This window comes from Schistocerca nitens, chromosome 2 (genome assembly GCF_023898315.1).
Source record: "Schistocerca nitens isolate TAMUIC-IGC-003100 chromosome 2, iqSchNite1.1, whole genome shotgun sequence".
NCBI classification, from domain to species: domain Eukaryota; kingdom Metazoa; phylum Arthropoda; class Insecta; order Orthoptera; family Acrididae; genus Schistocerca; species Schistocerca nitens.
The window spans coordinates 1,120,878,666-1,120,902,594 of record NC_064615.1 but is presented as its reverse complement, the minus strand read 5'-3'; the positions used below and the strand labels follow the sequence as shown (position 1 = coordinate 1,120,902,594).

The 23,929-nt window shown below is 42.4% G+C and overlaps 1 protein-coding gene across 2 annotated transcripts in view; it reads right to left on the bottom strand.

Moving 5' to 3' along the window:
- The window catches only part of LOC126234807 (fatty acyl-CoA reductase 1-like), a 265,198-nt gene that overhangs the window by 152,890 nt on the left and 88,379 nt on the right, over positions 1 to 23,929 (bottom strand). For both annotated transcript variants that reach the window (XM_049943555.1, XM_049943554.1), the window contains exon 5: positions 20,039 to 20,148. In XM_049943555.1, coding sequence (XP_049799512.1) covers positions 20,039 to 20,148 — 110 coding nt within the window. The remainder of the gene's footprint in view (positions 1 to 20,038; positions 20,149 to 23,929) is intronic.

Here is a 23,929-nt window from a genome sequence, read left to right as displayed (position 1 = left end):
CATATTTCTGGCACTCTCATACGAGTCATCATTCTCGAACCTATCTGCTACAGTAAAATTACAACCTCTTACAACTACCACCTTCTGCAACCCTGCGACCCTGCAACCCTGCTACAGGACTATTTTTTCACAAATGGATGGCAACGGGAACTGAGAGAAGGACAGCCGGCCGGAGTGGCCGAGCGGTTCTAGGCGCTTCAATCTGGAACCGCGCGACCGCTACGGTCGCAGGTTCGAATCCTGCCTCGGGCATGGATGCGTGTGATGTCCTTAGGTTAGTTAGGTTTAAGTAGTTCTAAGTTCTAGGGGACTGACGACCTCAGATGTTAATTCCCATAGTGCTCAGAGCCATTTGAACCATTTTTTGAGAGAAGGACAACGATTTTAGCTACTGCACTGTTGTGCATTCCCAAACTATATACAAGTACTACAGATCCGCTTTCATGCATATCTATCTTCCCAACATGCTATCTTCGTTATTCTGTACCATCTAAGAGAGAAAAATTACGATCTACAAAAGCTCCACTAACTTCATCCGACAGAGAACTCGTTAAGATTTTTACCACATCTCCTCCTCCCATGTATCGAAAACCAGTACCGCATGCATGCAGGCATAGAGCGCATGTGACAGTTCTATTAGATATACCGGTATTGATCAACTGCACAAACCATTTTAAAGTTTCATCACCTGTATTGGAGGAGTATGAACGTATCCCGCTAACTATACTGTAGGTCGCAATACTTGTTCGCTGTGGCCCTTTCTCGTTGTTTGAAATATTGTTTTTTTTCTGCTCTAACATGCTTTGTACACTGCCAAACAGTTTGCTTTTCCGCCACAACTTCGAGGCTTGTGTCAGGTTCTAAACTGACATTAACATACTCTGATCCACGGCCTCTCGCTGATGCCTCTGGGTTCTGTTTCGACTGATTACTCATATTGCAGTCATGTACGCGATCACTGTTTCGGTGGTAGCCATCCCCAGAAATGGACAGATGACTGTGCAATATGTCCTTTCATTGTTAACTCTTGAACACATACATCACCACAGTAAATCAGACAGCACTCTACATATTTCTAACACCTCGAGCATAGTGCTTAATTTACGATATCTATGCTGATGGGAGTCACAGAGCATTTTGGCAGTCTTAGGGTAAAATTAGAGACTGAAAAACCCCCCTCACACTGTGACTGACCAATCTGCCCTGCAGCACCATTATCGATGTAATCTGCAACCGACCAGAAGTAGACCGCTACATTCCACGTCTCATTAATGAATGGAGCTTGCCAAGTCCTAGCCTATTCAAGTGAACAATATTTCTCAAGGTGCGCCGATTTCGAGGAGGTTAGCACTCCTTATCGACGTATAGTAACAGATTTGAAAGTGCTGTGATGTAATAGCAGACGGCTAAGAAGAACAAGAAACGGGTGATTTTTATCTGTGTTGGAGACCCAGACGGATGGAGATGGAAGCATTTTTACATAATTCAACCAAGCTATGAATTTTAAAGTATTATTCCAGAGTCTAGGATCAGTACCTGGAAGGTATTGGTAAGAGAGAACATAAACACACGCACTCCTAAGACTGCAAGGCTCTGTACTTACAATGGGCTGTAATGTTAGATCGCTTGTGTTTCAGACCTATCAGTCGTATGGAATGTAGTGCAGTTAATATTCCAATGTAAGAAATATATTACAAGCACATGACATACATCCTTCTTCGAGGTTTCCCTACGATAAACCATGTTATCGAACCGTAAATCGAAAAAAACTACTTCCTTAAAACATTGGCTCTGTGTGATACGAGAACAATATAGCTTCCCAAATATGTATAGCGTCCACTGTTCACATCCAATCACGGCTCAGAAATTATACTAAGCCTGCATTAGTCCTATATAAAATTATCGTTAGTAACAGAGAATACCCCTTAGAAGGAAACAGGTAAACGCATAGCAGCAGCTTCCGACATGTGAAAATTACAAGTCATTCCGCCACTAATTCTGTAAACAGCACATCACAGGCAAATGTATACACGGGGATTCCAGTGCTCCACAAGCACCTATCGCTAACTCAGTTATGAGACTGAAGTCTCGATTTTACATCCAAGATGCTACAAGGGGTTGGAGTACATCGCATAAATCATAGTTCGTTTACAGGAATGTGTCATGTTTCATCACACATGAAATGGTAGTCCTCTGATGATCGACAGGTTTACCATTAACCATCGCAAGTAGACAGTGCTTTAAATCGCATAGAGAACATGTGGCTGTATACGAGTGGAACACAGGCTATGTCATGTAACTGTTGCATCCTGACAGAACACTGGAAAAATTGAGCTGCAGCAACTTCTGCCTCTCTCGAATGCCTCATCAGTCTACCATTACATCAAATCTCGTTACAGCTCCATCTTAATCGATCACGCCATTCACTCTTTGTTATCCTTTAACCCAGATGCTTATAAGTTTAGAGGCAGATGGTTCTCTGTCTTCCTGAAAAACGTCAAATATAGTAGTCAAATTGCGTGTATCACTGCCACCTCAATAGACGTTCATTATAATGCTGCCTCGATGGAAGAAAAGTTGACTGCTTCCCAGATTCCATTTGCTTCCATGCCAACGTTTCCTCAGTATCCTGTTGCTGCCACATACTTGCTCCCATGTAAAACTTGTTCTGCGCCAACCAGAAGATACGCAAGTACTTGCTCAATTTTCCCGTATTCCAGTGTACATTCAATAAATTACTTATTCCCAGTCATTTTTCGCAATTCTATTGATTTTATGTCAGTTCTATTCATGAGATGATGACATAATCTCTCGCTCCGTCTTATAAAATTGCTTGTGAATGTAGTGCAGCTGCCAACACCTATTCCAAATGAACTGATCAGGACGTGTAGTTTAGCACTGTACTCGATTGTATCCAGTCACCTCCACATTTGGAGAGAGTTTGTTCTGTTTTCTGTATGTCTGTGTATATGCATGTGTCGCGTATGATTCTGTCTATGCGTGGCCTGTGGTGCGAATGATTCATGTTTCCTGCTAACGGCAGGGACCGTTCAAATGGAGAGGGCGATTGCAATGCAGGAAAGTGGTTGACTTAACCGCGTTGTCCATTATACGACCAAATAGTGAACTAATATTTAGTATGTGTTGGACAGGTTTCGTGATCAAGTGGAAATCTTATAAGATTCAATATGGACTCGTGTTTGTGCTGCGCCATTATACCCTACCATGTAAATTGTTGGAGCCGGCCGGGGTGGCCGAGCGGTCCGAGGCGCTACAGTCTGGAACCGCGAGACCGCTACGGTCGCAGGTTCGAATCCTGCCTCGGGCATGGATGTGTTTTATGTCGTTAGGTTAGTTAGGTTTAAGTAGTTCTAAGTTCTACTGATGACCTCAGAAGTTAAGTCCCATAGTGCTCAGAGCCATTTGTAAATTGTTCTGTTGACTGCCTCTTCGCATTTGACTTCCTTATTTAGTTGAAAGAAGATAGAATGTGGTATGTGCATCTAGCAGGTGGTAGACACATTGGCTGGTTCTCTAGATATGAGAAAGCCCATATTTGACGTTGTAAATCATAGGGGGTGATTTGGAATCTGCTACTTCACTGATATTTGTATTCATGAGCGGAAATATAGGTTTGCTCTATATTCTTTTTCGAGTTTCCACGTAAATGTCTTCGCAGACGTGACACGTTTCTCAGTCGAACGTGGAAAGCCTATATCGATTTTTCTCATAAAACTAAATCAAACTGGACTTTGTCTACTTTCGTGGAAAGACGACATTTACTCTGGTCGGGAATGTTTTCTTTTCTTTTTTTTTTTTGTTCTTAATCGTTGCTTTATTATAGGAGGCAAGTTGATTTTAAATAAATAATCGAGCAATCGAGCACAGAACGGAGGGTGAGTTGTCTACAATACGGTGGCTCTCATCCGGTCCCTGCTCGAGCATACTTTTTTTTTTTTTGTTTTTTTTTTTTTTTTTTTTTTGGTCATCAGTCTACTGACTGGTTTGATGTGGCCCGCCACGAATTCCTCTCCTGTGCTAACCTCTTCATCTCAGAGTAGCACTTGCAACCTACGTTCTCAATTATTTGCTTGACGTATTCCAATGTCTGTCTTCCTCTACAGTTTTTGCCCTCTACAGCTCCCTCTAGTTTCATGGACGTCATTCCCTCATGTCTTAGCAGATGTCCTATCATCCTGTCCCTTCTCCTTATCAGTGTTTTCCACATATTCCTTTCCTCTCCGATTCTGCATAGACCCTCCTCATTCCTTACCTTATCAGTCCACCTAATTTTCAACATTCGTCTATAGCACCACATCTCAAATGCTTCGATTCTCTTCTGTTCCGGTTTTCCCACAGTCCATGTTTCATTACCATACAATGCTGTACTCCAGACGTACATACTCAGAAATTTCTTCCTCAAATTAAGGCCGGTATTTGATATTAGTAGACTTCTCTTGGCCAGAAATGCCTTTTTTGCCATAGCGAGTCTGCTTTTGATGTCCTCCTTGCTCCGTCCGTCACTGGTTATTTTACTGCCTAGGTAGCAGAATTCCTTAACTTCATTGACTTCGTGACCATCAATCCTAATGTAAAGTTTCTCGCTGTTCTCATTTCTACTACTTCTCATTACCTTCGTCTTTCTCCGATTTACTCTCAAACCATACTGTGTACTCATTAGACTGTTCATTCCGTTCAGCAGATCATTTAATTCTTCTTTACTTTCACTCAGGATAGCAATGTCCTCAGCGAATCGTATCATTGATATCCTTTCACCTTGTATTTTCATTCCACTCCTGAACCTTTCTTTTATTTCCATCATTGCTTCCTCGATGTATAGATTGAAGAGTAGGGGCGAAAGGCTACAGCCTTGTCTTACACCCTTCTTAATACGAGCACTTCGTTCTTGATCGTCCACTCTTATTATTCCCTCTTGGTTGTTGTACATATTGTATATGACCCGTCTCTCCCTATAGCTTACCCCTACTTTTTTCAGAATCTCGAACAGCTTGCACCATTTTATATTGTCGAACGCTTTTTCCAGGTCGACAAATGCTATGAAAGTGTCTTGATTTTTCTTTAGCCTTGCTTCCATTATTAGCCGTAACGTCAGAATTGCCTCTCTCGTCCCTTTACTTTTCCTAAAGCCAAACTGATCGTCACCTAGCGTATTCTCAATTTTCTTTTCCATTCTTCTGTACATTATTCTTGTAAGCAGCTTCTATGCATGAGCTGTTAAGCTGATTGTGCGATAATTCTCGCACTTGTCAGCTCTAGCCGTCTTCGGAATTGTGTGGATGATTCTTTTCCGAAAGTCAGATGGTATGTCGCCAGACTCATATATTCTACACACCAACGTGAATAGTCGTTTAGTTGTCACTTCCCTCAATGATTTTAGAAATTCTGATGGAATGTTATCCATCCCTTCTGCATACTACGTGACGTCAAACAAGTGGCGCCTCGTAGCCCCTAGGGACAGCTGCGTCACTATACTTTTAGACGGACACGAAGCATTTGGGGGAAAGCCGTCCTGTTATCTATATACCTACTATTGTATTGACGAAGTGTGTGATCCTATCGATGCAGGCGGTGACTGGCCGGGAGTTTCGCCTTGGCGCCAGCCAGCACGGCCATGAGGCATTTCGGCGAGGCTTTCGGCTGGGGCGCGCGGCCGCAAGGGCCGTGAGACTTTCAGCATGGTAGGTCCATCCCATTTACGTCTTCGTCTACATCTACATGGATACTCTGCAAATCCCATTTAAGTGCCTGGCAGAGGGTTCATCGAACCTCCTTCACAATTCTCTACACGTATAGCGCGCGGAAAGAATGAACACCTATATCTTTCCGCACGAGCTCTGATTTTCCTTGTTTCATCGTGGTGATCGTTCCGCCCTATGTAGTTCAATGTCAAGAAAATACTTTCGCATTCGGAGGATAAAGTTCGTCACTGGAATTTCGTGAGAAGATTCCGTCGCAACAAAAAACGCCTTTCTTTTAGTGATTTCCAGCCCAAATCCTGTATCATTTCTGTGTCACTCTCTCCCATATTTCGCGATAATACAAAACGTGCTGCCTTTCTTTGAATTTTTTCGATGTACTCCGTCAGTCCTACGTGGCAAGGATCCCACACCGCGCAGCAGTATTCTAAAAGAGGACGGACAAGCGTAGTGTAGGCAGTCTCCTTAGTAGGTCTGTTACATTTTCTAAGTGTCCTGCAAATAAAACACAGCCTTTGGTTAGCCTTCCCCACAACATTTTCTATGTGTTCCTTTCAATTTACATTGTTCGTAATTGTAATACCTAGGTATTTAGTTGTATTTACGGCTTTTAGATTAGACTGATTTATCGTGTAACCGGAGTTTAACGAGTTCCTTTTAGTACTCATGTGGATGACCTCACACTTTTCGTTATTTAGGGTCAACTGCCACTTTTTGCACCATTCAGATATTTTTTCTAAATCGTTTTGCAGTTTGTTTTGATCTTCTGATGACTTAATTAGTCAAACAACCGAAGACGGCTGCTCAGATTGTCTCCCAAATCGTTTATGTAGATAACGAATAGCAAAGAGCCTATAACACTACCTTGGGGAACGCTTAAAATCAACTCTGTTTTACTCGATGACTTCCCGTCAATTACTACGAACTGTGACCTCTCTGACAGGAAATCGCAAATCCAGTCACATAACTGAGATCATATTCCATAAGCACACAATTTTACTACGAGCCGCTTATGTGGTACAGTGTCAAAAGCCTTCCGGAAATCCAGGAATACGGAATCGATCTGAAATCTCGTGTCAATAGCACTCAGCACTTCATGTGAATAAAGAGCTGGTTGTGTTCGCCGGAACGATGTTTTTTAAACCCATGTTCACTGTGTGTCAGTAGACCGCTTCCTTCGAGGTAATTCATAATGTTCGAACACAATGTATGTTCTAAAATCCTGCTGCATATCGACGTTAACGATATGGTCCTGTAATGTAGTGGATTACTCCTACTATCTTTCTTGAATATTGGTGTGACCTTTGCAACTTTCCAGTCTTTGGGTACGGATCTTTCGTCGAGCGAACGGTTGTATATGATTGTTAAGTATGGAGCTTATGCATCAGCATACTCCGAAAGGAACCTAATTTGTATACAGTCTGGACCAGAAGACTTGCTTCTATTAAGTGATTTGAGTATCTTCCCTACTCTGAGGATATTTACTTCTACGTTACTCATGTTGGCAGCTATTCTTGATTCGAATTCTGGAATATTTACTTCGTCTTCTTTTGTGAAGGCATTTCGGAATGCTGTGTTTAGTAAATCTGCTTTAGCAGAACTGTCTTCGATAGTATCTCCATTGTTATCGCGCAGAGAAGCATTGATTGTTTCTCGCCGCTAACATACTTCACATACGATCAGAATCTTTATGGATTTTCTGCCAGGTTTCGAGACAATGTTTCGTTGTGGAAACTGTTATAGGCGTCTCGCATTGAACTCCACGTTAAGTTTCGATCTTGTGTAAAGGATAGACAATCTTGGGGATTTTACGTCTGTTTAAATTTGGCTTGTTTGTTTCGTTGTTTCTGCAACAGTGTTCTAACCCGTTTTGTGTACCAAGGAGGATCAGCTCCGTCGTTTGTTAGTTTATTTGGTTACTGCCGATACTATTTCTTTGGATTTAAGCCACATCTGGTCTACTCTTATATTATTAATTTGGAATGACTGGAAATTGTCTCTCAGGAAGGCGTCAATTGAATTTTTATCTGCTTTTTTGAATAGGTATATTTGTCGCTTATTTCTCGAGGATTTGGGGATTACAATATTCAGTCTCGCTACGACAACCCTGTGTTCACTAATCCCTATATCGGTTTTGATGCTGGTTATTAACTTAGGATTATTTGTTGCTAAGAGGTCAAGTGTGTTTTCACAACCATTTACTATTCGCGTGCCGGCCGGTGTGGCCGTGCGGTTCTAAGCGCGTCAGTTTGGAACCGCGTGACCGCTACGGTCGCAGGTTCGAATCCTGCCTCGGGCATGGATGTGTGTGATGTCCTTAGGTTAGTTAGGTTTAAGTAGTTCTAAGTTCTAGGGGACTGATGACATCAGAAGTTAAGTCCCATAGTGCTCAGAGCTATTTGAACCATTTGAACTATTCGCGTTTGATCATGAACTAACTGCTCGAAATAATTTTCAGAGAATGCGTTTAGCACAATTTCGGATGATATTTTATGGGTACCTACGGAAATAAACATGTATTTTCGCCAACATATCGAGGGAAAATTAAAGTCACCACAAACTATTATCGTATGAGTCGGGTACGTGTTTGAAACAACTTGTCTTTGAACCTTTCAGCAACTGTTTCATCTGAACTGGGAGGTCGGTAAAAGAATCCAATTATTATTTTATTCCGGTCGCCAACAATGGCCTCTGCCCATACTAACAGGAAGTATCTACTTCAATTTCGCGACAAGTTAAACTGCTTCTAACAGGTTGTGATTGCTTATTGATGAGAATGCAGTCTTTTAGGACGACGATATCCCCCAGTACTGTGATGCTTTTCGTTTTCTATCCACTGTGATAGTGTGTATTGACTTCGCTTCGGGTGGTTTTTGGTGGGCGTGTGGAGTGAACTCTGACGTCTAACAAGGATGGATGCTATATGCTTGCAGGTAATACACTTTTTTTTAACCCACCTCTGACCAACATCAGGATCTAGTCAACTGAACGTCCCCCCCCCCCCCCCCCAGTTTGTAGGAGTAGGGTAGGTTTGGGTGTTTCTGTCGCTGGTTTCAAGTGGTATAATTTTTTTCCCAGGAGGAGAAGACTATTTGTCAGTTTTTGCGGAGTACTTCCGTTCCTGTGCAGTGCTATGCATATAGTTGTGTAATGAGGACCGATCTTTGTGAATAATTATGTAATTAGGAAGGATATTTGCGTCGGTTTCGAGTGGTATTGGGAATTTTTTTTACAAGTGGGATAAGACCAGTTGAATGGCATAGTTAGATTTTGCGATTTTAGGTCGTTCTTGTGCAGCGCTATGCATATATTTGTGAAATTAGGACCGACGTTAATTAAATAATTACGATGGATAATAAAGTTAATTTGCCAAACAAAATAAATAAAGTACACTAACCTAACTTTTCTCTCCTACATCTGGACGGTTTCCATTTGTTAGGGGGTGCACTTGGGCTTTCCAAACAGTATAATCAGAGTCCGTTTCGCTGATAAGTTGCATTTTTAACATGCACTGAGTGTTTGTGCACTGATTTACTATAATGTGTTTAAGCGTTGTGAGCGTGTTTGCATGAATTATATCGGTGGTCTACCAGTAGTTTGCACGTCTGTATGGTGTGAACTGGATTATTTCGGTAATTTACGAGTTGTTCACGTCTCTGAACATCAGCACAATGCATTATTTACGAGTACTTTCCAGGTCTGTAAACTGTACATCGTGACTCCAAGCATGTCAGGGTCAGTGTTTTGCATCAGCATTAAAAATAAGTTAGGTGAAATCCTTGGCTAAATAAATTCTTCAAAAATAAATAGAATACACTCCTTCCTCTCTCCAGCAGCTCAGAACAGGCTGATTTCCTCTTCACATCAGTTTCCCCCCTCTAGACCGCCGGCAGTGTGAGTGTGCCGGCCGCTGTGGCCGAGCGGTTCTAGGCGTTTTAGTCCGGAACCGCGCTGCTGCTACGGTCGCAGGTTCGAATCCTGCCTCGGGCATGGATGACTGTGATGTCCTTAGGTTAGGTTTAAGTAGTTCTAAGTTCTAGGGGACTGATGACATCAGAAGTTAAGTCCCATAGTGCTCAGAGCTATTTGAACCATTTTTGTGAGTGTTTTCTGTCAGCGTAGTAAATAAACCAGGTGGCATCCGTCTCTAAATAAATTGTTAAAGAAATAAATAGAGTACATTCGTTTCTCTCTCCAGCAGCCCAGAACAGGCTGACTCCATTTCGTGGCAGTTTTCCCCTCCAGGGAGATGAGGAGGCTGGGGGAGACTTGCAGCTGAGAAAAACACATGACTCAATCATGCTCCTATGGACTGAACTGCACTATAATGTGACCTATCGAGGCGTCCTGTAGCGGTGAACTCGTGAACTAGGTCAGTTCTTTGGTCTGGTAGACTGGAGGTAGCTGTCTCTTGTGTGATGGAAGCTAATACGTAGGTTGTAGAAATATCAGACAATTCCAGCAGAGTAGATGTTTCCATGCATTGTGTAATGCATCTTTAAAGCAAAGCATTTATTTGTGGAACCGTATTCTTCTACTTGATATGTTCAATCATTAATGCTCGCTTCAATTCTTCATGCAGTGAGCTGTGGATGAACTCCTTGGCTGAATGAGTGCATGTAATACAGCTATTAACCCTCCCCCCCCCCCCAATCTGGCACCAACACCTCGCTAACTGAACACTGACAGCTCAACAAGAACTGATAACTTAGCATCTTGTAGTAACACCGAGATAATGCTGTAGGTAGATAATAAATTTAAACAAATATATACAAATTTAAACAACTTATATTCGAACTGAATGGCATTATGAGCAGCCTCTAGTGGGGGCAGAACCATAGTCTTTCCCTCAGCTCCACGAGTAAGCTCTTAGAGCAAAATTCGAAATTCCCGCCAATTTTCCAAGAGGATAACACTAGCCCATGACGAACACACTTGATAGCGTTACTGCTTCTAATTGTTTAAATAAAATGCCCAGCACAAGGTGAGTCCTATTCCCACCAGTTCCTAGGAAGAGCTTGTGTTGATGTGACTTAGGCTACTGGAGGTAGCCCAACTGCCCTTACTTTCCCGCCGTGGTCTTAGGTTAGTTGAGATAGCGCAAGTACCCTTTCTTTCCCGCCATTTTCTTAAGCTAGTAAAGATAGCCCAATTGTCCTATCTTCGCTCCAAAATTGAAACTTCCTGCCAGGGGGGCGTGGCGGTTTCCCGCCATCTTGGGTAACGGTTCTCGCGTCATCAGCTGACGTCGCGATAGCCATATTGAATGACGTAAATCGCGTCATAAGATGACGTCACGTGACGTCACGCACTTGCATCATCAACTGAAGTCACGACCGCCATCTTGGATAACTGTACTTTAGGGTGGCACCTGCCTTGCCCACCTACTTTCATGGATTTTATGTTCCAAAACAACGATGGAATTTTTATGGATGACAATGTACCATGTCAGCGATGATATGGCCACCCAGTTCGCCTGACAAGAATCCAATCGGACATTTACGGGACACAATCGAGAGGTCAGTTCGTGTACAAAATCCAGCACCGGAAAATGAATTATAAACCGCTATAGAGGCAACATGGTTCATTACTTCTGCATGGGACTTCCAACGATTTCTTAAGTCGATGTCACATGTAGTTTCTGCATAGTGCCGGGCAAATGGGATCCTACACGATATTAGTAGGTACCCACGACTTTTGTCACCTTGGTGTAATCATTAATTTTTTTCGGATGGCAGCAGAACCTCAAGACGATATTCTGTGAAATGTTGTTGAATATTATATGTTCTGTGTCTGAGAATTGGACGTCAGTGGACAAGACAACGTACACCACTTTTGATCATCGACAAAAGTAAAACGGCCCATATTTCTGGACGTCTATTCCTAGTGCTCAATTTTATGGCTCTGAAGTACAGCATCTCGTGTAAGAATACGGGGCAATCCTTTAAAACAACCACTGGGAGGCCTTCCTGACAGCAGTTACGACAGTCATTGGCTTCAGGAAAAGCGAGGGTCATGATGGGCGGAAGATCTAGTTTTTTCTTTCTGATTTGTCGTACAATAATACTATTTTGTAGATTTCACCGGGTGAGACTTGGGGGTTTGCATGGGGGCGCGTGCGTGATCGTACTGGCGCCACTGGTGCCAGCGTTCCATCGACTCTGGCGCTCTTCGTATCATACTTGCTGCGTTATGTGTTCCCTCTGGGGCTGTGTGATACGAGTCGTGTGTCGGACACGGAAATGGACGGGTGTGTACTCGTCGTCCTGGTGATTGCAGCGAGTCAAATTCATGTTGTTTATGATGTTTCCGACTTTTGGTGAAAGCCACTAAACCTTTGGTTAGATTGTGATCCTACACTGAGGTGATAAAAGTCACGGAATACAACTTAAGAACGTGTCGGATCTCCTTTTCCCCAGCGTATTGCAGCAACCTGACATGGACTTAACAGGTCATTGGAAGCCCCCTCAGAAATAGTGAGTCACACTGCCTCTATAGCCGGCCATAATTGCGAAAATGTTTCCGGTGCCGGATTTTGTGCACGAGCTGACCTCTCGGTTATGTCTCATAAATTCGCGATGGGATTCATGTCGGGCAATGTGGATGGTCAGACGACTCACTGGAATTGTGCAGAACGTTCATCGTTGTTTGGCTGCATATTGTCTCCAAGTAGCCGAACGCAACCATTTCCACTCAATGATCAGTTTAGTTGGACTACAGGACCCAGTCCATTCCGTGTAAACGCAGCCCACACCAATATGGAGTCACCGCCAGCTTCTTGTTTACAACTTGAGACCATGGCTTCGTGGGGTCTGCATCACACTCGCACCCTACCGTAACCTCTTACCAATTGGAATCGTACTCTTCTGATGAGGTCACGGTTTTTCAGTCGTCTGTGGTGCAACCGATAAGGACACGAGCACGTCAGTCACCTGCTGCCATAGCCCGTTAACGCCAAATTTCGCCGCACTTTCCTAATTAGTATATTCGCCGTAATCCCACATTCATCTCTGCGGTTATTTCACGCAGTGTCACTTGTCAGTTAGCACTGACAACTCTACGCAAACGCCACCGCTCTGTGCTCTTATGTCAAGGCCGTCGGCCAATCTTTTGTCCATGAGGTGAGGCGTAATGCCTGAAATTTGGTATTCTCGGCACCTTATTGACACTGTGGATCGCGGATATTAAATTTACGAAATGAAATGGCCCGTGCCTCTAGCTCAAGCAACCATTCCGCGTTCGAAATCTGTTAATCCCCGTCGTGTGGCCACATTCACGTTGTATACCTTTTCACATGAGCCACCTGAGCACAAGTGGCAGCTCCGCCAACACACCGCCCTTTTATACGTTGTGCACGCGACGCTACCGCCACCTGTACAGGGTTATTACATGTGATTTAAGCGATTTCACAGCTCTACAATAACTTTATTATTTGAGATATTTTCACAATGCTTTGCACACACATACAAAAACTCAAAAAGTTTTTTTAGGCATTCACAAATGTTCGATATGTGCCCCTTTAGTGATTCGGCAGACATCAAGCCGATAATCAAGTTCCTCCCACACTCGGCGCAGCATGTCCCCATCAATGAGTTCGAAAGCATCGTTGATGCGAGCTCGCAGTTCTGGCACGTTTCTTGGTAGAGGAGGTTTAAACACTGAATCTTTCACATAACCCCACAAAAAGAAATCGCATGGGGTTAAGTCGGGAGAGCGTGGAGGCCATGACATGAATTGCTGTTCATGATCTCCACCATGACCGATCCATCGGTTTTCCAATCTCCTGTTTAAGAAATGCCGAACATCATGATGGAAGTGCGGTGGAGCATCATCCTGTTGAAAGATGAAGTCGGCGCTGTCGGTCTCCAGTTGTGGCATGCGCCAATTTTCCAGCATGTCCAGATACACGTGTCCTGTAACGTTTTTTTCGCAGAAGAAAAAGGGGCCGTAAACTTTAAACCGAGACGCATCCAGAAGCTTTAAACTGCGCATACCATCGCCAAATGGAGTTAGCAGTTGGTGGATCTTTGTTGAACTTCGTCCTGAAGTGTCGTTGCACTATTATAACTGACTGATGTGAGTGCATTTCAAGCGCGACATACGCTTTCTCGGCTCGTGTCGCCATTTTGTCTCACTGCGCTCTCGAGCGCTCTGGCGGCAGAAACCTGAAGTGCGGCTTCATCAGAACAAAACTTTATGAGTTTTTCTACGTATCTGTAGTGTGTCGTGACCATATGTCAATGAATGGAGCTACAGTGAATTCATGATATCGCTTCAATCATTTGTAATAGCCCTGTATATGTGCATACCGCTACCCCATCACTTTCGTCACCTCAGTGTACTTATTCTACGAACCTCTTGACTATAGTCTATGTACCCATGCAAAGACGGGTTGCACTGAAATATGGAAACAATACGAGAAATACACGCTTGAACATACTGTAAATGCAGATTCCACCCAAGATTATTTGGCCACGAACGGCACCTGTGCAGTGTCCTCAATGTTTGCAAGTGTCAGCCGTGGCTAGAATATTATTCCGAGTGGTTATGAGTACATTATGTCAGAGCCAAGTGAATTCGAACTTGGGCAGATTGTTTGTGCTTCTATGGTGGGTGCTTCGAACCAGGGTAGCCGAACTGCCTTGTGTTTGAAGAGGCACCCTATCTAAGATTTATAACGCACAAAGGGAAGGCGGAAAAATGCCATCCGCAGAGTCACAACTGGGACTTAAGTGCGTGTTGAGTGATCGTGATGGACGGTGACGAAAACTAAGTGTTAACACACATTGAAGTGCCAAAGAAACTGGTTTATGCATGCGTATTCAAATACGGAGAAACGTAAACAGGCAGATTACGACGCTGCGGTCAGCAACGCATATATAAGACGAGTGTCTGGCGCAGTTGTTATATCGGTTACTGTTGCTACAGTCCCAGGTTATCAAGATTTGTGTTCGAACGTGGCGTTTCAGTCGCCGCGCGAGCCATGGGTTCAAATGGCTCTGAGCGCTATGCGACTTAACTTCTGAGGTCATCAGCCGCCTAGAACTTAGAACTATTTAAACCTAACTAACCTAAGGACATCACACACATCCATGCCCGAGGCAGGATTCAAACCTGCGACCGTAGCGGTCGCTCGGTTCCAGACTGTAGCGCCTAGAACCGCACGGCCACACCGGCGATGGGACACAGCATCTCCGAGATAGCGATGTAGTGGAGATTTTCCCGTACGACCATTTCACGAGTGTAACGTGCATATCGGGAACCCGGCAAAACATCACATCTCCGACGTCGCTGCAAGAATGGCACCAGCGATGAATGATGAGAATCATTCAAAGAGACAGATATGCAAACCTTCCGCAAATTTATGCAGGTTTCAACGCTGGGCCATCAACAAGCGTCAGCTTGCGGGCCATTAAATGAAACATAATCGATATGGACATTCGAAGCCGAAGGCCCACTCCTGTACTCTTGATAACTGCACGACAAAAAGCTTTACGCCTCGCCTGGGCCCGTCAACAGCGACATTGGACTGTTGATGACTAAGAACATGTTGCCTGGTCGGACGAGTCTCGTTTCAAATTGTATCGAGCTGATGAACTATACGGATATGGAGACAACCTCATGAATCAATGGACTCTGCATGTCAGCAGGGGACTGTTCACGTTGGTGGAGGCTCTGTAATGCCGTGGGGAGTGTACAGTTGCAATGATATGGGATACCTGATACGTCTAGATGTGACTCTGCCAGGTAACACGCACTTAAGCATCACTTGCATCAATTCATGTCCATTGGGCATTCCGACGGACTTGGGCAATTCCAGCAGAACAATGAGACACCCCACACTTGAGAATTGCTGCCGAGTGGCTCCAGGAACATTCTTCTGAATTTAAACACTTCCGCTGGCCACCAAACTTCCCAGACATGAACATTATTGAGCATTTCCGTAATGCCTTCCAACGTGCTGTTCAGAAGAGATCTCCGCCCCCTCGTACTCTTATGAATTTATGGACATCCTTGCAGGATTCATTGTGTCAGTTCCTTCCAGCACTACTTCAGACATTAGTCGCTGGGGCCCTACACGATGTTAGGCATGTGTACCAGTTTCGTTGGCTCGCCAGTGTAGTTCCCTGTCTTTATCGCTCTTAATACTTTATTTCTTTTTGAAAATATGCGCGTGAACGCTGTTCGGGCACAGCCATTATCAGAATCTGTCAGATAAACAGAAGAAAAAAGAAGTAACATTCTTTAACGGAAACGAAATGGAGACATTCCGCAGTTAAAATCACTGATACACAGTCTCACGTCAGTTTCACATACACACTTGTACCACAGACTGGTGCCATGTACTGTGGCAACCTACTTGAAATAACAGACAGTGGTCGTTAGGTGGCGTCAAATACAATCGGACTTTTGAACTGAAAATCAAATTAACGTCTACACATCAAGATACAGCATTTCATAGCGTTTTGCATAAAAATCATGTACTGGAGCGGTCACACTGAAATTGAACGTACCGTCTACAATCATTTCAAAATACCACTTACGATCATTTCGTTAAAAGTATTCTACAAAAACCAAATGGACAATTGTGTTGTTGAAAACAGTTCAACGTATGATTAAAATTGTACGAGGCAAAGCTTAACCTCATATTACGCAACTCCCGTAAAATTTACGATTCCAGTAGGGTATAAAACAGGATGTTTTGTACTTAATATGGTATTTTAAACGCACATTTACAGGCTGAACTTTTTTCATTAACAGAAAATGTAATTATAATTAATGAAATAAAGCAATAGTTTGAGCCATAGATATAGTCCACGGCTGTATAAATATTGTATGCAGCCGCTGGAAACATTTGAAGATTTTTGATCGTCAGATCATTGGCGGAATAAGAGGCATCTCCTGTTTTCTAGGTCTTGTCCAGATCGGACGTATTTTAGCACACCGCCATTAATACTACATTATTTTATTAATACATTTACGAGTCGCAACCAGTCGGCACTCGTAACTCCATAATGCAAGCCTCAATGTAAGTGTTGTAATTTAATTCTATTTTGTTTCAGAATATAATGTTATTACTAAGCTATGGATGTTTTATTTTGTATCTTTAATCATTGTAAGATTGTTGGGTGACTTGGCATGCCAAAAAATTCTGTACTTCTAAGCAAGAAGCTCGATCCACCGTCGTCTTCAGGTGCTGTCTTATTACGGAGTCCAATTTTAGTGAAAACACAGAGAGAGGAAACAAGGTTAAAAATACGTGAACGGGCCTTTGACAGAAAAAAACCATGCTCAAACGCCGAGAGTCTGTATGAAACATATTTTACCAATCCGTAAACCTAACTGACCTCTATTTAATATTCGTTACTATAATTCACTGTGTTGTCCCAATCCAGATCCGAACGAGCTAAACTAAAGTATGTAACATACCATTAGATATTCCCAACATATTGTCAATGAAACAGCAAGCAATACAGCACTGAAATAAAGTGTATATTTATGTCTGCAGTTGCAGTTTATTTATTCTGTCTACTGGCTACCGGTTTTTATACACAATTAGCGTCACGCGGGATTAGCCGAGCGGTCTACGGCGCTGCAGTCAAAGACTGTGCGGCTGGTCCCGGTGGAGGTTCGAGTCATCCCTCGGGCATGGGTGTGTGTGTTTGTGCTTAGGATAATTAAGGTTAAGTAGTGTGTAAGCCTAGGGACTGGTGACCTTAGCTGTTAAGTCCCATAACATTTCACACACATTTGCACATTTGAACACAATTGGCATCCTTATACCATCCCATCCCCTACCTCTCGGTCATCACACTTGCTTTTCAATTAGGTGTGTCAAGGACAAAGTAAATAAACTGCGACTGTAGACACAAACATATAGACTGAGGTGATGAAAGTCATGGTACAGCGATATGTCCATATACATATGGTGTTAATATCGCGTACACAAGGTACGAAAAAGCAGTGGACTGGCGTACCTCTTACTTAGGTGAATCACGTGAAAAGCTTTCCAACGTTATTATGACCGCATGATGGGAAGCAACAGAGCATGGCGAGATCTCCAAATAATTTCAGGCATTACCACTATCCTGCCCCCGCCCCCCCCCCCCTCCTAGCCACGGACAACGAAGTGGCCGACGGCCTTCACTTAATGACCGAGGACAGCGGCGTTTGCGTAGAGTTGTTGGCGCTAACAGACAAGCAACTGTGCTTGAAATAACCGCGGAGATCAATGTGAGACGTACTACGAAGGTTCCCATTAGCACAGTACTGCGAAATTTAGCGTTAATGAGCCACCGAGCAGGGCCCACGACCTTTCGGTTGGGCCCTAGACGAGTGGGAAACCGTGGTCTGGTCAGATGAGTCCAAATTTCGGCAGGTAAGAGCTCATAGCAGGGTTTGAATATGGCGCAGACCCGACAGAGCCATGGATCGAAGTTGTCAACACAGCACTGTGCAAGCTGGTGGTGGCTCCGTAATGGTGCAGGCTGTGCATGCAGGAAAAAAGACCGGGTTCTCTCGTCTCATTGAATTGATCGTTGACTGCATATTGATATGTTTGGTCATTCATGGACTGCATGTTCGCCGCGCGGGGTATCCGCGCGGTCTAAGGGGACGTCTTGCCACGGTCAGCGCGGCTATCCCTCGGGCATAGTTGTGTGTGTCGTCCTTAGCGTAAGTTATTTTAAGTTAGGTTAAGTAGAGTGTAAGCTTAGGGGCCGATGACATCAGCAGTTTGGTTCCATAAGACCTTGCCACAAATTTCCCATTTCCAACTACATGTACCCAAACAGCGGTGCGCCATGTCATCGGGTCCCAGTTATTCCCAGTTGATTTAAAGAACAGTTTGGGCAGTTCGAGCGAATTGTTTGGACACCCAGATCGCCCGACTAAAATATAGACGGCTGTAAAAGCATATTGGCTTAGTATTCCTGCAGGGGACTTCCAACGACTTGTTGAGTCCTTACCACGTCGAGTTGCTGTACTAGACCGGGCAAAAGGAGGTCCGGCACGATATTGAGAGGTATCCCATGACTTTTGTCACCTTCGTGTACTTTTTCAATACCATTGGAGATCTAACAATCGTAATGAACTATTGCATTATGTACTAATTATGTCTTCCCTTAAACCAAATGTGGCAAAGGCCTTGCCGCAGTGAATACACCGGTTCCCGTGAGACCACCGAAGTTAAGCGCTGTTGGGCGTGGCCGTCACTGGGATGGGTGACCATCCCACCGCCATGCGCTGTTGCCATTTTTCGGGGTGCACTCAGTCAACTGAGGAGCTACTCGACCGAATAGTAGCGGCTTCGGTCAAGAATACCATCATACCGACCGGGAGAGCGGTGTGCTGACTCCACGCCCCTCCTATCCGCATCCTCCCCTGAGGATGACACGGCGGTCGGATGGTCCCGGTAGGCCACTCGTGTCCTGAAGATGGAGTGTTTATTATTATTATTACTTAAATCAAATGTGTAAGCAGTAAACTTAATGATGGTTTAGTATCAACGTAACTTTCCCCCTCCTCCCTCCCCTTCAGCATTTGTTGTTAATATAACTATATTACAATTTCTTTTTCTTTTCGTGAGTTGAGTATATAATTAATGACCTTGTCATTAAAATAAACAGTAAGGACATTAACTCATTCACAAAGAAAGATTTGTCGGCTACGGGCTACGGTCTCATCGACGTGTCTCGGCTCTCGTGTTTAGTTGTGGAGTTGGACGCTGCAAACACACGGTGGAGCAGGCTGGCAACGTCCTGTTGTCAGCCCGCCCCACTCGCCCTACTGCTGCGCTATCAAGTCTTGGACAATTTCAAGGTAACCAGTTCAGTCTGAAATAATTTTCTTCATTAAGCGGGAGCTGTCGTTAACTTTTACAGTTAATGAAGATTTCTTTTCCTTCTAATGCGAATGATCATAAAATAAACTGCCAAGGCTAAGTGGCTGGAACCTTGCATTTCTATTTAGAGAGCAAACATATGATCAGAACAACATTGCCCTCAGTAGTCGTCTCAACACCGATAACCACGAATCAGGCCATATGCAGGATAATTTAGAAATTTTGCACAAGACACCAAAAAGCTACACCTCAACGTGTTAGAAGAAAATACTTACTCACAGCAATGAACCCGTTGGTTCAGGTATTTCATTTGCAGTACATAAGATTAACATTTGTATCTTCTGCTGCTTAGAAAGAGTTTGATTGCCCTACAATTATGCTGAGGAATACTTCTGAACCGCTTCTAAAGCTACGAAATTTGTCTGCTTAGGGATTAAGGTAATCCTATACTTCGAGAACAAATATATATTGAACTTACCAACGGAAGGCCTGATGACTGAGGCAGGTAGTCCAGCAGCATGTGTGCGTATTAGATCCTCGGCGACCGCTTTGGTGAAGGTGTAAGTGTTTGGCCAATCACCCAGCATCCTGGAACATATTTGCATTCAGAAAAATCCTACTGAATCTGCACCTGAATTAACATAAATCTCCCGAGTGAGAAATTTTAGCACGATTTGAACAAAGGGAGTCACGTTGGAAAACTAATGCATACTAAATGATTACCTATATATCTCACTCTTATATGAAGCTGAACAGCTGGCGATTAGACCATTGTAATTAGTCCTCTGTAACCAATGTGCTAAACTGGTGTGCAAAACTTAAGGACGATGTCAACTAACATTGCTCGACAAAACTTGGAACATACATAGAAAGAACTGTTACAGAATACACTGAAGTGACAAAAGTCGCGTGACGCACCCTCCGACGACCCACGTGCGTGATTCACATACTTACTTAAGTTCGTGGGTCGCCTCGTTATGTGATGCGACAGCAGCGCATCTAGCGCCTAAAGTCAGAACTGTAGTGCACGTGACGTTGATGCTTACAGGGTAACGCACCAAAACGAATTGTGCCGACCATCAAAGGTGTTCCATCAGAACAAACTCCACCGACTTGAGTTTCCAAATTGGCAACAAATATTTTAGTTTTATACACACCTGGATAGCCGTATGAATAAGTGCGCCACTTCCAGGATTTTAATTAACGACGCCACATTAGTTCATAACAATGCCAGCCTCGTGTTGACGCGGGACGAGGGCGAAGAAAGAAGAAGAGTACTTTAATATGTATTTTCGTTATTGCCTGTAAGCTGCTGTTGAGCAATGTGTTTCGTACAAAAATGCCTTCTCCTGTTATATTTCTTCACAACAGATTGTGCTTCACTACACAACAAGTAAACAGGTTTACTTTTGTTCATGATGAAGAAGTAATCCTCGTAAGAGAATATACCCAAGCGTCAATAAACGAGATCTTCATTAAACTCAGCAGGTGTGTAGAGAAAACAATAAAATGCAATAAATATTTTTTGATTGTGCACAATTTTACTTTTAAGGAGTAAAACACACCCCAAGAGCTAATTCGGCATATTAGGTTTGGAGGACACGACAATATATAAAAGAAGTTTGTCGTATAAAAGTTAACGTTCTTGAAAACTATATAACCGAATCTTTTATTAATTTGAATTTTTGCGAAATATCACACCAGCTTTAATTAATTCTCAAAAACAAAAACTTTTGTTACAATACAAATTAAAGAAGCTTGCGAGCTACTTTCATCCATGTGTAATAAAGCTGAAATACCATTTTTGCTAAATAAACTGTAACCAACGTGCTGTCAGAGTATTTTCAACATATCTATTTAAAATATCTAAACATTCATTATTTATCTAGTAATTTGGGAATTGGAAACGAAGTTCATGCTGCTTGACAGAGCGTAGGAGAACGATGATGTTATTAAATTTACTTAATTTACTTTGTGTTTTGATTTTTTTTTTTACGTTTGACACGCATTTTTTTTATTGATTTACCGTTTTGCGTTTGCATACTGTTTTAATTAAAAATTGTAAATATGTCATTATCATGATGCAAAATCATTACAATAATAATAACCTGTAAATAAATGATTAAAAATAATGTTTACTTAAATCATACACAAAAAGTTAATGAAATTTCTAAGCATAAGATACATGACAGAAAAAACAAAAAAAAGTAAATTCAGCAGGATTTCAAATTGTTGCTAATGATCTTCAAAATATCCTGATTTGCATTAGGCATATTCCAGAACACTGGTAAGGCTTGGCGAAAGGAATTGATTATGTACTAATGATTGCAGCTGGATTATACTGTTTCTCAAGTAATGACTGATATCAAAACCATTCAAAAAATCTAGATTTGAAAATTTTTTCGCAAACTTCACCCAACATTGAAAGCTGTACACATCTCATGACTGTACCTGTGCCACTGAGTCCCTTGCGATCATTAGATCAATTTTATTGACCTCAGGTACGATGCCCTATATGGTTCTTCCACATTCACAGCTCTAAGAATTTAACAATAATACAGATTCCTCTCACTCAATGGGAAACAAAACATGTTTCAAACATCCTTTGACCTGATCAGACGTTTGTTTACCAAGATTGATGCTCTCACAACGACATTTTGGGCTTCAAAAAGAGATCGTCGAATTCTCAGTCGAAACTCACCATTAGTTTCTATTAAAACTATGGAAAGGTGGGAGGTCAATGTGAAAAAATAATTTTTACCATCATACCTGAGGACAAAACTTGGCCATCTGATCACCCCAAAGACTCGATGGCACAGGAACTGACATGGCCTTCAGTGTTGGAAGAACTCTGTGAGAAGTTAGCAAATCTATTTGCATTGAATGATTTTGATGTCAATCTCCACTTGAGGAATAATACAAATATGCTGCAGTCACTAGAATATAATCAGTTCTGTCTGGCCATCTCTTACCAGTGTACATGTAATATGCCTGACACAAATCAGGGTATTTAGAAGATCATTCTTGACAATTTGAAATGGTGCTTCATTTTGTTTCCTTTTGTATTCTCTGTTGTGTATATGATGTGAAGAAATTTCATTGATTTTATGTGTATAGTGTAAAAATAAATTATGTTTTGAGATCTATTTACAGATTATCATTATTGCGAATGGCCTTCCATCATAACAATAATTTACTTATTATTTTCAATTAACAAAATACATGTACGTGAATGGTAAACTAATAAACAAAAATATAGATGTAAAGTGCAAAACAAAACATTTCAGACACAAAACAAATTAAGTAAAATTAATAGCTAGACCAATAATGAAGGTTTAGATATTTCAACTAGGCTTGTTGAAAATACTCTGACAGCAGATTGTATACAGCATATTTTCCAAAAACGGTGTTTCAGAAACCAGATTTTTTTATATATGGAGATATGTAGCTCGAAAGCTACTTTAATTTCTATTGTAATAAAAGTTTTCACTTTTCAGAATTAATTCTGGTGGAATATTTTGCAAAATTTCATATTATTACAATATTCAATTATACAGTTTTTTAGAATGTTAATTACATATCAACTTTCATATCAGGAACATTTTTCTACATATCATCGTTTCGAAGATATTCTCTCCAAACCTATCATGCCAAATTAACTTATGGGGTGTGTTTTACCACTTTAAAGCGAATTGGGTAAAAACAGACAGAAATATGTTTTCCATTGTTTTGCTTTTTCACCAATATTGTTTAATGACTCTAGTGAATTTCGCCTTGTCAGTCCGTTTTGCCTGGAATTGTCTATATTCAGCATCTACTTTTCTCTTCTGACTGCTGGACATTTTGCGAACGAACTCTGTGTAGGCACACGATATTAACAAAACGTTATGCATGAACCGTTGACTGATAACTGTTTTATTCACCAAGTTATGGCCTCTGCTGATGTTGCTTAGAATGTCATGTTTCGCATGTAGTGAGTAATTTTCGTTCCATTCTCACCTAATAACAACGTTTGCGATTTATCAGTGTATCACGGACTCAGGCAGTACGTATTAAGCAACGTATGTGTTGTCAGCGCTGATCCAGAGGCGAAAATACTTCTCCCAGCACCGATTCAAAGTGCTGAGCTGCTTGCCCCATTCTCCGCATGCGCATCAGCAATGGGCAGTAACTTTGCATTCAGACTAAAAAGTGTTTCTCTTTGTGGTTCAAATCCAGCGGCCGCCTAATTGCATTGTACATGCACAGAGTAAGCATCATTTGCTACAAGATCGAGGCGAGCCGAGTGTCGACGGAAATTTATGAAAATGAGAGCACTTCGCTGTCTCTCCACGAATTTCTTCCGTGGGCCAGAATATATTCGTACAGT